The 16,710-nt window shown below is 34.5% G+C and overlaps 1 protein-coding gene across 16 annotated transcripts in view; it reads right to left on the bottom strand.

The window, feature by feature from the left end:
- CDC42BPA (CDC42 binding protein kinase alpha) overlaps positions 1–16,710 on the bottom strand; it is a 331,875-nt gene that overhangs the window by 126,620 nt on the left and 188,545 nt on the right. For 12 of the 16 annotated variants that reach the window (XM_054519311.2, XM_054519266.2, XM_024248084.3 and 9 more), the window contains 3 exons: positions 11,391–11,524; positions 4,266–4,508; positions 3,908–4,018 (listed from right to left, as the gene is read on the bottom strand). In XM_054519311.2, coding sequence (XP_054375286.1) covers positions 3,908–4,018; positions 4,266–4,508; positions 11,391–11,524 — 488 coding nt within the window. The remainder of the gene's footprint in view (positions 1–3,907; positions 4,019–4,265; positions 4,509–11,390; positions 11,525–16,710) is intronic. The other 4 variants (XM_063724982.1, XM_063724988.1, XM_063724979.1 and 1 more) reach the window with 1 other exon arrangement.

Below are 16,710 nucleotides of genomic sequence, written 5' to 3'. Positions count from 1 at the left end.
TCTAGCTCCATTCCATTGTGGTTGGAGATGGTACCTCATACGACTTCAATCTTCTTCCATTTACTAAAATGTTTTTTGGCCTAACATATGGTCTATCCTGGAGAATCTGCCACGTGTACTTTAAAAGAATGTATATTTTGCTGTTGTTGGGTGACAAGTTCTATACATGGTTGTCTCTCAGTATCCACAGGGCATTGGTTCCAGGACCCCACTTGAATACCTAAAATCCATGGATGCTCAAGTCTCATACATAAAATGGTACAGTGTTTGCATACAACCTACACACATCCTCCCATATACTTTAAATCACCTCTAGATTACAGTCACATATTGCTAAATGACAGGGATATATTCTGAGAAATGCATCTCATTAGGTGATTTTGTCCTTGTGTGAACATAAATTGTACTTCCACAAACCTAGATGGTACAGCCTACTACACACCTAGGCTATAGGGTATAGCCTATTAGTCCCAGGTTACAAACCTGTAGTATGGTACTGTCCTGAATACTGCAGGGAACTGTAACACAATAGTAAACACTTGTGTCTCTAAATACAGAAAAGATACAGTAAAAATATCATATAAAAGATAAAAAATGGTATGTTGCATATAAATATGGTATAAAAGTATGGTATAAAAAATAAAAATGGTATGTCATGTAGAGTATTAGGAATGGAACTTATAGGACTGGAAGTTGGCCTGGATGAGTTAGTGACTGGTGAGTGAACATGAAGGCCTAAGACATTACTGTACACTACTGGAGACCTGATAAACACTTTATACTTAGGCTACACTATTTTTAAAATTTTATTTATCCAATAATAAACTTGGCTTACTATACCTTTATAAGCTATTTACTATTTTAAAACTTTCTGAACTGTTTTGTAGTAACACTTAAAACACAAACACATTGTACAGATGTACAAAAATGTATCTTTTTTTTTGAGATAGAGTCTCACTCTGTCACCCAGGCTGGAGTGCAGTAGCTCAATCTCAGCTTACTGCAATCTCTGCCTCCCAGGTCCAGGCGATTCTCGTGCCTCAGCCACCAGAGTAGCTGGGATTACAGGCATGCGCCACCACACTCAGCTAATTTTTGTATTTTTAGTAGAGACGGGGTTTCACCATGTTGGCCAGGCTGGTCTCAAACTCCTGGCCTCAAGTGATCCACCTACCTTGGCCTCCCAAAGTGCTGGGATTACAGGCGTGAGCCACCGCACCTGGCTATCTTTCTTTATATCCATTTTCTATAAGCTTTTTTCTATTTGTAAAATTTTTGTTTTACTTTTGAAATGTTTTTGTTAAAAATTAAGACACAAATACACACATTAATATAGGGTTTACACAGGGTCAAGATCATCAAGACATTACTAGATGATAGGAATTTTTCCAACTCCGTTATAATCTTAAGGGACCATTGTTGTATATGCAGTCTATGGATGATCAAAACGTCATGATCTGTACTTACAATACCTAATGTGATATAAATGCTATATAAGTAGGTTTTACATTTGGAATAATGACAAGAAAAATCATCTGTACATGTTCAGTACAAATGCACCCATCTAATTTTCTTCCTCCAAATATTTTTGATCCATGGTTGGTTGAATCCACGAATGCAGAACTAATGGATATGAAGGGCTGACTCTGTATCTGTTAGGTCTAGTTGGTTATAGTGGTGTTCACGACCTCAATATCCTTATTGATCTTGTGTATATATGTTCTATCCATTATTGGAAGTGAGATATTGAAGACTTTAACTCTTTTTGTAGGGCTATTTCTCTCTTTAAGTCTGTCAAAAGTATTCTCAATGAAGTGAAGATTCCTACAATCTTTAAAAGGGCCAAAATATGTTTTAACCCTTTACTATGTGCCAGGTTCTAGCCTATACATGTTAAATGCATTAACTTATTTACTAGGTAGGTGTTATATTATCTCATATTTCTAAATGACACGGAGATGTGTTTGGCAAGTAGGTAAACATGATACAGAGTTTCCAATGAAGTAATGTTTATTGTAGAAAAAAATAAAAAGCAAACTATTAGATAAAACACGTGAATGAAAGTTAGAAAACCTGGGTCTACATTGTACTCTATCACTTACGACTATAAAATATTTAACTCTTCTGAGCCTCAATTTTCCCAAATAAAAATAATGCCTAAGATTTCTTCCAGTTTGTACTTTATTATTCTTATCATCCAAAACACCTAGAATAGTGCTGCAAACAAAGCAGGCCCTGACTGAAAAGTATCTGGGATGGTGATGTAATTATTTCTATATACTAATCCTGCTCTAGAGGTACAGGTGTATATGGAAGACACATCTCTACTTCGTAAAGCTAACCAGGACTATGAATTCATGATGAACTAAAACAAACTCCCAAAACAAAAACAAGAATAAAATCAAGAGTTTATATTTCTATTTACGGCAAAGGAATTTGACTTGCAACCACTAAAATTCAATTGTCAGAAAAAGTAAGTTCTGACCGATTCTACCACATGATTCATTCATTAACTTAACAGGTTTATTAAACAAGTATTAAATATCTGGTCCTTTGCCAGGGCCAAATTAACAATATACCTGTCTGTGTTTTCAATAAGCCAGGTCACAGTTTAGTTGGAAATATACAGATTTGCAAATAAATAATTACAATAAGAGCTAAGCTACAGGTATTAACAGAATTCCAAGAAGCAGTACAGGAGTATGTAGACTTTAAGGAGTATGATTCTTACATGTTATGGATAAAATTAGACACTAGACTAAGACTAAGCATGGTCCTAAAAGAAGTGGGTGAAATGGGGGCTGACAGATATAGCAGAGGAAACAGGATGGAAAAAGTTTCCAGTCAAAAAAGATAAAAGGCAGATGCCACATTCAGACTATTACTTAGTATGGTAAAAATATCACGTCAATTTTATCTTAATTCACTCACTGTAATATACATAATACTATTATACTAACAGTTACTGAACACTTATAATGTGTCAGCTTACAAATGTATGTATGTACTCATGACATGAAATAGTTTTATAGGTGAGAAAATTAAAGTATAATGAGGTTAAATGTTGTTTTGTTTAAGATGGAGTTTCGCTCTTGCCCAGGCTGGAGTGCAATGGTGCAATCTAGGCTCACTGCAACCTCCACCTCCCGGGTTCAAGCAATTCTCCTGCCTCAGCCTCCTGAGTAGCTGGGATTACAGGTGTGCACACCACGTCTGGCTAATTTTGTATTTTTAGTAGAGATGGGGTTTTGCCATGTTGGTCAGGCTGGTATCAAACTCCTGACCTCAGGTGATCTGCCTATCCCGGCCTCCCGAAGTGTTGGGATTACAGGCGTGAGCCACTGTGCCCGGCCCCATAACGTTCTGTCCAATGTTACATGTTACACAGCAAGTAACTGGTGAAAGCAAGAAGTTAAGACTAGGTAGTCTGACTCCAGAACGGCTCAAGGATTTCCCTTGCAAAGCACCTTCTGCTGAGATGTTTTAGACTATGCCCATTATCATCTTATCCTAACAAACACAAGTGTCTGCAAAGCTACCCCTGAGCTTCTCCTGAGTCGTTTATGAGATATATAGAGGGTCGGGATATCTAACCATGACTCCCATGCAGATTACCAGTACATCTTGTGTAGGTAGGCAGTCCTTCATAAACATTCTACCTTCATAAACATTCTAACTCCTTCCTGATAGATTCATATTTCCCACTAAACACAGTCCTCCATTTTCTTCAGCATAATTAAGAAATCTGTATTAGCTTCCTACTGGTAAGAACGAGAATTATGAATACAAGGTTTGAAGAATGGCTAGTTTTCACTGCACACTGAATACAGTATACAAGCTAGCACTCTTAACAAGTCTAAAGAGAAGAAAATTAATTAAGCTTCATAAATGTGAAGTCAAAAGATACCTTCAGTCCCTCCAATTCATTTTCCAGTTGCTTAGAATAGTGCTCACTCTGTTCACGTAGTTTCCTGTCTTTAGATGCTTCAGCAGCTAGAGCTTCTGTATGAACTTCCAGCTTTAAAACAGAATGAAAAAAGCAGATTTCATGGTTATAATTTTTTTCCAAACAAAACATTTATCCCAATGAGAATTTACCTTGTAAAAGATAATTCAAATGTTTAAATCCATATTAAATAACATTAACAAACTATAAAAATAACTTTAAAAATATTAAAGAAAAAATTATATATGATATTACTAGTCTCAAAAAGCAGCTTTAATCACTATCCCATGGGCACTACAAAATTTGCCTGACTACTAACCTCTTTTTTGGCTCTTTCTGTTCTGCGCAGTTCTTGCCTTAAGCTTTCAACTTTTTGCATCACTAGGTCCACCTCTTCTTCCTTATCTCGGACATGGCGAGCAAGTTTCTGTTTTTGGGTGTGCAATTCTGTTAGCCGCTCATTGATCTCCATGAATTCCTGCATGGCCAGTTTCCTCTGACAGTGTGCGTCTTTCAGCTCTTTGGATTGGTTTTTTAATCGCTCACTAGCCTGGACTAGTTCCTACAGTTTTGTAAAAAGAATATACGTTACCAATTCTGCAACCTAGAGACCAAATTTGGCCATCAGAATAGCTATTATTAAGTCAAGAAGAGCCAAAATTATTCACCTTAGGACAAATTAAAAGAAATAAACTACTTCTGAACAGATATTAACAGCATGGTGTCTTGATATAGTCTCAATTCCTTATGCTAATACAGTAAATGCACGGGAGCTGCTGATTTAATCTTATAGTACCTTAGTTTCCACAAATGACGAAAAAGTTTAGGAATAAATGATATGATGATCAAAATAAATATTTGTGAAATTTAATAAATATTTGTGAGGTTGTTTTCATAAAAAACAAGTGTTGCCGTTGACATGGAGGCTACGTCTCAAGCAAGAAGCAAGGAGACAGAAACTAAACTGGAGACTCCCTAATTAAAGTGAGAAACTTAGAGGAGAACTAAAGTGGATGCAGGGCAGTACCACTACCTGCCTCCCAGCAAAAGGAAATGCAAATTTTCTTTGGGGGAAAGAACTGCAATGAAATCTGAATTTTTCACATATTAAGAACAAACAAGAATGAGCTCACAACCACAGATTCCAAAATACTCAAAGAACAAAGCACCACAATCAAACAACAAGAACAATAAAAATAAACATCAAAGGTATCTTGGTATTAAAATCATTAGATATCAACACAAAATTGCTACATATGAAATGTTTAAAGGAATAAAAGATGAAATAATAAAAATGAAAAAATGACAAAAGGCTATTAAAAATGACCAAGCAGATTTATAGAAGAACTGTATGGAACATTTAGAAATAGAAAACATAAGGCCAGGCACAGTTGCTCTCATCTATAATCTCAGCACTTTGGGAGGCTGAGGCAGGAGGATTGATTGAGCCAAGGAGTTCAAGATCAGCCTAGGCGACATTGTGAGACCTTCTCTCTACAAAAAATAACAATGTAAAAAAAAAATGGCCAGGTATGGTGGTATGCGCCTATAGTCGTAGCTACTAAGGTGGGAAGATGACTTGAGCCTGGGAGGCTGAGGCTACAGGGAGCTGAGATCACTCCATTGCACTCTAGCTTGGGCAATACAGTGAGACTCCACCTCAAAAAAAAAAAAAAAAAAAGAAATGAAAAAACAGAAATGTTAAAATTAAAGACATGCATCCATAACCACAGGAAGCTCTACATTTATGAATCAAGAAAAAATTTTAAAAACCCAAACCAGAAGTGTTCAAAAAATGACGCTGGGTAATACCAAAGAGAAATAAAAGACCGTAAAGAAATCAGAGGGAAAGAAAGATAAATCACCTATTCCCCATCCTCAAATAAGGCGGGGAGGAGGAAAATTAGACTAAGAACAGACACTGAAGAAGTAACAACAGCAACAGAAACAGGGTAAAATATTTTCAAAGATATGAGAAGATAATTAAAATTATATACCCCAAAAATTACTTTTCAAGTCTGAGGCTTCATATAAACAAAACTGACAGAGCTTACCATAATCAGATCTGCACTAAAGGAACCAGTAAAGCTTTATTTCAGGAAAAAAAAAAAAAAAAGATTTTAGAAATCTAATGCAAGAGAAATGAAGAGCTAATAAAATGGTTAACATGAATGTGAATGTAAACAAATGTGTATATAAGATTATACTATAAAAATGTTAACTTTGTACAGTAAACAAAAGATACAGCTAAAATACTGGCCAATAACAACACATAAAGTTGTAAAGAGGTAATACAGCTTGAATATCCCTAATCCAAAAAATCTGAAATCTGAAATGTTTCAAAATCCAAAACATTTTGAGTGCCAACATGATGTTCAAAGGAAATGCTCACTGGAGCATTTCAGATTTTGGATTTTCAGGTTAGAAATACTCAATTGGTATAATGCAAATATTCCAAAATCCAAATGCTGGTCCCAAGCATTTCAGATAAGGGATACTCAATCTGTAAAATTAAACGTCTTTAAATTGTTTGTGGGAAATAGTTTTAGGATATTTAACTTAAACTTGGCTTATACACATGGTAGAAGCCAAGAGTAACCACCAAAAGACTAGAGAGTAAACTAAAATGTCAACAACAACAACAACAAATTTCAGTGAAGAAGAAATAAATGATTTTGCAAACAAAAAGAGTTCTGGAGACTGCTGCACAAGAATGTAAATATATTTAACATTACTTAACTGTGCACTTGAAAACTGTTTAGATGGTAATTTTATGTTATACGTATTTTACTACAGTTAAAAACTTTTGAGAAGGGAAGAAAGGAAATAAAAAGCAGCATGCAAAAATCATGACAAACAGAAAACAAAAAGATAGTAGAAACACATCCACATACATTAGTAACCAGTTAAAGGCCATCTATTATACTGGATTAAGAAACGAAATCTTGACTTCAGTAGAAAAAGTATGACTAAGGATAAGGAGTATCACTACATAATGATAAAATTCAATACACTAAGAAGAAATACTATCCTAAACTTTTGTGCCTTCTATAAGAGTCTCAAAATCATTAAAAAGAAACTGTTAGAACTTCAGAGAAAAATTGGGAAACATCACTATAATGAAAAATTTTAATTTCTTAGTCATTAATAGATAAACCAAGTAGGCAAAAAAAATAGTGAATATAAAGATGATCTGAAAAGCTTCATACACAGAAGCTTGCTCTCTAAATTGGAACACAAACTATTTTCAAGAACACATATTGAATGTTTTAAAAATGGAAGAGGCTACGCCATGAAGCAAGTCTCAGTAGATTTCAAAGAACAGATATCACGTAGAGCAAGTTCTGTAATGACACTGCAACTAAATTAGAAGTCAACAAAAAAAGATAAAACTCCATACATTGAAAATTTTAAAAGATACTTATAAATAACTCATTGGTCCGTGAGAAAAAGAAGCAATGCAATTCAACTCTTTCTATGAGACCAGTATAATCTGAATATCAAAAAAAAGAAAAGAAAGAGGAAAAAAAAAACCACGCCAATCTCACTTATAAAAACAAACGTGAAAATCCTTTTTAAAAATTAGTAAATCAGTTCCAGTGATATATAAAGTAGATATGCATGAAGTCTGGAGCTAAACTCCTTGTGCTGAAAATCCGGCTCCACCACTTTCTATTTCTATGACCTTGAGCAAGTGAACTAACTTCTCTGCTTGGTCTCACCATTCATAAAATGAGAATAACACCTAACTCACGGGGCTGTGATGAAGATTAAATAATTTAGTATATGTAAAGCATTCAGAACAGTGCTATTAGAACAGATATTTGCTACATAAATGTTATCTATACTATCTCAGTATTATAAGAAATTTGGGCTTAACCCAGAAATATAACAGTGGCTTAATATTAGAAAAAGTCTACAAATGTAGTTCACCACACCAACTTATTAAAGGACAAGAATCATATAATCATATCAATACAGCACAGAAGGTCACATTTAATAAAGTCAATACCCATTCTAAATAAAAAGCTATTAACAAAATAGGAATAGAAGATAACTTCTTTAACCTGATAAAAATTATTAAAAACTTACAGCAAACATTATTAGTGATGAAATATCAGAGGCAATTTCTTTAAAATCGGGGAACAAGATGGGGATGCCTGCTATTATCATTTCTAGTCAACATTGTACTGAGGTTCTAGCTAATACAGTAAAACAAGAAAAGAAATGAAAGTCTTTTCTGTATGAAATTTTATGGAAGAACATTTTAAAAGAACTTTAAATATATGGAGAGATATCATGTTTACAAATAAAAAGACTTTAGGAATGCAGAGAAACTTTTATGTTTTTGCAGCTGGTCCCTTCTGAACAAATTTTACCGAAACCTGGGTTAAATGAAAGTCTTAAAAAGTAACTTATAACTGATTTAGTGGTGAGAAAACTAAGAGATTTACCTTCTGGAGGTTATGTGTTTACATTTAAAGATGGGGTGGGAGAGAGCAGGAGCCTGGACCAAGGTGGCTTCCTTTGATGGAGCAGGAGACTCTGGGCTTATATTTCCAGAGGAAATATTTATCTATATTCCAAAGGGTTAGAGAAAGAACCCAAGATCCTTCTCTTTAGATTTCCAAGGAACTCTCTCAGAATAGGAGAAAGCAGGAAGCAGTTGCTTCTTTCCTCCACATAAACACCTGCATAAATGTTTTCAAGGCTCCTCACTTACAATATAGACTCCTTATGTGTAGGGTTTTATCCTGCCAGCTCTCAGGGTATTTCTCTTGGGGTAAGACTCGGCACAGAAGGGAGCCATGTAGTTATTCTTTGCTGTATGTAAGTAATAACAATCCGTTCTATTCTGGAAATCTGTGTGTATATTCAGAAAAATAGTAATAAATATAGATAGTAAGAACTTAAACACAATATTGTAATGATGTTAATTCTCCCTAAATTGACCTATAAATTCAGTGCATTTTTTCCCCCTGAGATAGGGTCTTGCTCTGTTGATCAGGCTGGATGGAGTGCAGTGACACGATCATGGCTCACTGCAGCCTCAATCTACCAGGCTCAAGTGAACCTCCTGCCTCAGCATCCTGAGCAGCTGGGATGACAGGTGTGCACCACCCAGCTAATTTTTTAATTTTTTTGTAGAGACTGGGTCTCATTCTGTTGTTGCCTAGGCTGGTCTCAAACTCCTGGACTCAAGTGATCCTCCTGCCTCAGCCTCTCAAAAGTGCCAGGATTACAAGCATAAGTCACCATGCCAGGCTGATTAAATGCAATTTTAATCAAAATTCCATCTTCACAGTTTTCAAAAAATAGTTGAGATACAGATCCTAAAATTTTAAAACTTTAAGATAAAAATTTAGGAGAATTTTTTTAAATCTCAGATTTTTTATACAAGACAGCAAATACACTAACCATAAAAATATTGATAAATCTGGCCACAACAAACGTAAGAACGTTTTTAATAAAAAGATTCCTAAAAGCATAGCCACTGAGAGATATTTGTAACACATATAACTCACAAAAGATTAGAATGTCCAAATATTTCCAAGAATTCTTATAACCAGTAAGAAAAAAACCCGACAGAAAAATATACGAAAGATATTAAGAAGCATTTCACAAACGAAATGTAAATGACAACAGACCCATGTGAAGATACTTGACCTCATTAGTAATTAGAGAAATGCAAATTAAGACCACAACCAAACATTTTCTAAAACCGAAAATCTCAATTTAGACTAGATTGGCCAAAAGTAATAAATCTGGAAATATGAACACAGAAACTCTACACTACTCGTGGAAATGGAAGTTGGTATACTAGAAAACAGTTTGGCATTATAAAAAATCAGAATATTTGCTAACCCAATCAAAAAATGGGCAAAGGACCTCAGTGGACATTTCTCTAAGACAACATACAAATGGCCAATAGGTATATGAAAAAGTATTCAACATCACTAGTCATAAGAGAAGTAAAAATCAAAACCATAACGAGCTGTCACTTCACATCTATTGGAATGGCTATTTTTTTTTAAAAGACAAAGGATAACAAGTGTTGGCAAGTAGAAAAATCATTTTCTACTGCCTATAGGATATTAAGCAAATCACTCAAAGTCCTTTATTGGTATAATCTGTTTCTTTTCATCAGCACTAGCGTCTTCTCAAAATATATAAAAAGGATTTTTAATACTAAAACATTAAAAATTGGTGACTACCTGTCACTATAAATCTAGCTATCTGATTTTCATCCTCTTTCCAAAGGGTTAGAGAAAGAATCCAAGACACTTCTCTTTAGATTTCCAAGGAAATCTCTCAGAAGAGGAGAAAGCAGGAAACATAACGTTGATTATGTTAACTAAATTTGGCTGAGTAATCCTACCAATAAAAATGGTAAACCATTAATATTACTATAATATTATTAAAGCGAATAGAACACTGTTTTAAATGACAAATATTATTAAATTGGCAATTAATTTAAATGGACCTATACAAAAAAATTGGTTGAAACCGCATTAAGCAGAAAGTAAAAATGTACTGGTCTATTTCAATCTATTCTTTAATAGAATTCTCTTTTAGTTCTTTTGATTAGTTTCATCAGCTAAAGGTTGTTTTATTTTTAATTCCCTCCATTTCTTTCCTGGCACCAAGACTTTCAAATCTTCCCCAGGAGGACTTCATTCATTCTATATTATCAGTGCATTATATTAATATATTACATCATTGAATACAACTTATGCTATGCCATAAACTACTGATTTCTTGTTTGCAATGGCTAGTATTAGTCCCAACATTTTTCTATTTGTTAATGAAAGTCACAGTGCTTAGCAGCATGTGGTTCAAGAAAAGTGTTTTCTCTAGTGCTTGAATATTATTTACCCTATTGGGCTGTGTTACAGAGTCTTAGCTATCAATAAATTTTCTTGATGTTTAAAATAAATGTTTAAATGTTTCACAAAGTTCTTATAAAAATAACTTTAGCTTATTTACCCCTGCTGCTTTGAAAGATAAAAACTGACATTTAAAACAATTAAATCACCAAATAAATTTTAAATTATATTTTAAGAATGTTCATATCAGCAAGTTATAATGAAAATATGCCTGTATTTTAAATTTTTTCTATAGATGCTAAACAGTTTCTACTATTTTCTTATTTCTTCATGTTTCTTTTTCAATAACATTCACTTTTAATCTAGTCCTTTGACTATTAACTTTCTAAAAGAACAAAAGATTCTGTACTTTCAAGCTTCAACAATTTAAAGTTTCTTAATTACTAGCTACTAACCAAATAACATACACCAAAATAATCCTTAAATTTTTAGACCAACTTTAAAAAAGATAAAATATACTATGTATTATTGTAATTCATTATGAATGCTTTCAGTATTCTTATTATACAAGATTCAAAATAGAGAAAAAGCTTTAATGATCTAATCACATATTTTACCTTATTTAGATCTTCTCTTTCTTGTTGTAACGTTTTGATTTGTTTTTCATAAGCCTTGATTTGTCTAAAAGCATCATCTAGTTCTTGCCTCACAGCATTAGCTTCTTCAAGTTGCTGCTCCAAATGACTTGATTCTAAAAACAAAAGACAATGTTTCTTTTACTATTTGTATAAAAGCAAATGATTGAACCTAAGGTAAAACAACTAAAATCTTTTTTAAAATCGGTATTTTGAATTTAGTGTTAGATCTACTGACAGTGTATACCAGTATGACTCTTGACAAATTAAATGCATTATCAGTTCACTGTAAAGATGGTGAATGGCGTATGCCAGTGTGAAGATGTGCAAAAATGCCTTACATATTCATTAGGAAAAAAAAAAAAAATGCTTCCAAAAACAGCACCTTTGGACAAATTAAAAATTTAAAACTAACAAGCAACCACAAAACCAATCAACCAAAAAAAAAAAAAAAAAAAGGCAAGTTTTACCGCAGTGTTGGTAAGCATCCTAGTGCTGATGTTAGTCAAATTACTGTGTAAGACGGTTTTGATTCTAACAGGGTGGTTCCAAATCACCCAGTCTAGTTTCACCACTGTTTATCTGAAGAATAAACTGATTTCTAAAGAGCAAATATCTGAAAAACTCCTGATCTAAATCAATTCTTCTATTTTTCAGATGAAGAAACTCAGGGAGTTGAATAATTTGCCTACAGTCACATTGCAAAATGTGTATCAGAGCTAAGACTAGAGCCCAGGAAATCCTGCACTGACTTCTCCACCTTGCAAGGTAATGTTATTAAATAATGTTTAACATTCTCAGATAAGAGGGGCTTTTAAGAAACAACATTATTGATTTTAACCTATGCCTCAAAATGTAATAAACTGATAGGAAATGTTCCTGGTATCAAAAGTAAACTAGTAAAGAACTGAAGTCAGTGATACAGAGAAATGTAAACAACATTCATTATCAGTTCTGCTCTGGATATTTTCTGTTCTTTACACATTATTACTCTAAGTCAGCAATACCCAACCTGTTTGGCACCAGGGACCAGTTTTGTGGAAGACAATTTTTCCACAGCCCAGGAGTCCGGGAGATGGTTTCAGGATGAAACTGTTCTACCTCAGATCATCAGGCATTAGTTAGATTCTCATAAGAGGTGTACAACCTAGATCCCTCGCATGAGCAGTTCACAATAGGGTTCACGGTCCCATGAGAATCTAATGCCACCGCTGATCTGACAGGAGGTGGAGCTCAGGCGCTAATGCTCACTCACCTGCCATTCACCTCCTGTTGTGTGGCCCAGTCTGCTGGTACCAGTCTGTGGCCAGAGAATTGGGGATCCCTTCTCTAAGTAACATCCCCAGACAAGTAACACGAGCATCCCCTAGGAACTTAGATATGAAGAATCTCAAGCCCCAATCAAGACCTAATGAAGCAGAATCTATACAGTATTCTCAAGTCATTCATTTGTACATTAATGTGTGGGAACCAGTGCACAAAGTGTTGTATATTGTTGAGATTGATGCTTTCAATAAATGAAGCAGTGTTAATACGTTAGTCCTATTGGGAAGAGCAATTCACTTGTGTAGATGAATCCTGCAGTCTAAAAATTACTTAAATGTATTAGTGTATCATGCATTGTATAGTTCTACATTCCATAAATAACTGAGACCAGTGCAATAAATTGATAGATTTAAAACCTACTTTGAAAGTATAGTTATTAATAGCATAGTTAACTTTTGAAGATGTAAAGTTGTATTAACTGGTTTTCATAGTATCTGAACAGTATCAATTAATGAATGCTTATGTGAAGAAAACTAAAAATCATAGGGTGTTTAATCTTAATCATGGTGTTTAGTCTTATATTCAGAAAACTGTATTTTATAACTTTATCAAATTTTGGCATTTCATATGGGAATATTTCTATTTAAATTAATTTTTTTCAAACACATTTAAATATTTTCTAGTTTAAGTTTTTAACATTTTTAGGATATCAACAATTTCTTTTTTTTCTTTTTTTTTTGAGACGGAGTCTTGCTCTGTCACCCAGGCTGGAGTGCTATGGTGTGATATCGGCTCACTGCAACCTCCGCCTTCCAGGTTCAAGCAATTCTCCTGCCTCAGCCTCCCGAGCAGCTAGGATTACAGACACTCGCCACCACGCCCGGCTAATTCTTGTATTTTTAGTAGACATGGGGTTTCACCATGTTTACCAGGCTGGTCTCAAACTCCTGACCTCAGGTGATCCGCCCGCCTCAGCCTCCCAAAGTGCTGGGATTACGGGAGTGAGCCACTGCCCCCGGCCCGGATTTCAACAATTTCTAAAGTAAATATCAATTTACTTTTGTTATTTCTCATAATTAAGAGTAAAAATGTAGCCTGTGAGGCAGCTGACTTCTGTCACTTCCTGGTTCATTTTAATCAAATTTTATGGTTAAGGAAAATCAATTTAGAGTAGCAATATGGTACATTTAGTAATCCAGTCTGAGCACACTTTCTTTCCTCTACTTTTGAAGTGTTCTTCTCTAACATGTTCAGTTTTTTCAGAAATTATTGTTACTGACTTATTTCCACAGCTCTGAGAGACAAAAAATTCAGTATTTCATAAAATTTCTCTATCATATAAAGTTTGTAACAGATGATATCACAGGGGATAGCTTCTAAAAGCTTTAAGGATATTTTTACTGATTTATTTCAATATAGTGTTAATTTTAGTTTTCACCACAGCCATTTCATTTTGGCTGCTTTGCAATGGAGTTGTTAGAGAAATATATGTCAAATTTCCCTGTTTTAAATTTCATACACTTTTCAAAAGTGAAAAAAGCTCAAAACATTCATTTAAACAACTGTATGTGAATTATGAGAAGTACAAAGTAATGTACTAGATTAAGAAGTATTGGAAAAGATAACCCCTCCCCTAATATTTAATAAAATCCTCTATTATGGAGAGAAACACAGCACTTGTAATTTGGAAAACACAGAATGTTACATTCCCAAAAGATGAAAACCCCATATCACGAAAAATCCAGAATGCTTTGAACTTTGGTCAAATACTATAAAATGGGTAAGGCAGCAGAGCCTTTACTTTCACTACAACAAATAGCAAATATGGCTAAAATTCTGAAAGAAATCCAGAGACTATTAAAAATATCCAACACAATTAGCCACGACATTTAGATAAAAGTTGTTAAAAACTAATTATAGTGAACAAATAGAAAAAGCTGTACTAGGCCGGGCACCATGGCTCATGCCTGTAATCCTAGCACTTTGGGAGGCCGAGGCTGGCAGATCACCTTAGGTCAGGGGTTCAAGACCAGCTGGGCTAACATGGTGAAACCCCATCTCTACTAAAAATACAAAAATTAGCCAGGTGTGGCACACACCTATAAACTCAGCTACTCGAGAAGGGCTGAGGCAAGAGAATCATTTGAACCTAGGAGGCAGGGGCTGCAGTGAGCCAAGATCGTATCGCTGCACTCCAGCCTGGGTGACAGAATGAGACTCTGTCTCAAAAGAAAAAGCTGTACTACGAAACTGGGTTAGCTGATACCAACTAAATGGTTCTTAGCTCATGGGTGCTATTTAGGACTATAAAATTCAACTTGTTAGTAATGAGGACTTAATGAAGGCATCATACATATGGGGTTATTTTCTTGGCACTGCATGGCATCGAAGAGAAATATAAAATATGGTCTCTGTCTTGAAGGAGGTAAGTTAGACAACAGCAACACTCTTTTAAAAAATAATAAAGTAGAAAATCAAATGCAAATTGTGTGGCAGGCTATATGTGCTATAGGAATTGAGGTCAAAAAATGGGCATGATTAAAGCAGTATTCAAAGTGGAACACTATAAACTGTAAAGGGGTTAAGACTAGAGCCAGTGGGAGGTTGGCAGAATAACCAAAACATCTCCCTGATCCACAAGATGGATAGTTTCATTTTTCCCATTATGTAACTCTTCTGAGATGCGAAGAAACTTTATTTCTAATTATAATCAGTAAAAAATAGGCTCCTTTATTATCAATACCCCTATTCACAGGAGAGAGGGAGGGGGGAGAGAGAGAGAGAGTGTGTGTGTTAATCTGGGGTTGGAGAAACAGAAACAGTACACAGAAGCACATATCCCCAACCTCAAGGCAACATAAGAACGAGAGTCTCAAAAGTACATTACAGATTATAATAAATTTTTCATTTAGGAAACAAAAAAATCCTATTTTCTCATACAAAAATATTAAATGATGTATGAATTTTTTATTAAAAAAATTTTATTTTTGTCTGCAGATACTCAACAAATATATATTTAGTGTCTGTTATACAATACTGGCAATAAGCTTGGCACTAGGAATATAGTAGGAAAACCTACTATAACCTACCCCTAACCTTTAGAAGCTCAGAGTATGGTAAAGAAGCAAATATTAAAAAGAAGTTGTCAATAATTATAAAATTGTCACTTTTTTTCCAGAAACTTAAAAATATTGGAGAACACTGCTGTTGGGAAACACAAGATAAACAGTCATTAATGGTGGGTATTTGTATACACAAAGACTTTGCTCAAGAAGTATCTGGAGGAATGACAGATTGAAGGTATTTTTCCTTTGGAGGTATATATTTTTTTCTTCAGAGGTATATATTATTCAGAGGTATATATTTTTCTTTGGAGGCATATATTTTTTCTTTGAAGGTATATATATATTTTTCTTCAGAGCCAAATTAAAGTTGTGGCTACTCATCAGGCAGGTCCTAAGGGGAGCCTTCAATTTGTATTTTTTTTTAAAAAGGGAAGGAAAGAAAGAAAGGGTAGGAAAAAAACAGTATGTGAAAGAAGTAGAGCATCACTGGGTAATTCAGCATGGCTGGAATCACTGGGCAAGGGAGTAGTAACAAGAGACAAAGCTCGAGAGGCAAATACATGCATAATAATGAAGGGTCTTGTATTAGAATTGAGAAATTTCTACTTTATCCTGGAGGCAATGAGGATCCACTGAAGATAGGTATGTTGAAGCTGTGACCTCAACAGACTTATACGTTAAAAGCTTACTCTGGAGACTTCAAGTTCTGGGAAGAAGGAATAGATATATTTCCCATTCTTCCCATTAAGTATAACTTAAAACCCTAGACATTATACATAAAACAAACATAAGACGACTCCGAAATGTGAAGAAAAAAACTTCCTCAGGACACTGGGACCCGATAAACAACACAATGGTGAGTTTCCTGGGGTTTCTTCTTGGTTCATATATCCCAGAATTAGAGCTAAAGAAGATGGTAACCCATAAATGACAACAGCTGTAAAGAGAAAAAGCCCCAACAAAAGCCTGCT

Source organism: Pongo abelii, chromosome 1, assembly GCF_028885655.2.
Source record: "Pongo abelii isolate AG06213 chromosome 1, NHGRI_mPonAbe1-v2.0_pri, whole genome shotgun sequence".
Lineage (NCBI taxonomy): Eukaryota > Metazoa > Chordata > Mammalia > Primates > Hominidae > Pongo > Pongo abelii.
The sequence above is the reverse complement of the archived record's forward strand: the minus strand, read 5'-3'. Positions and strand labels throughout refer to the sequence as shown.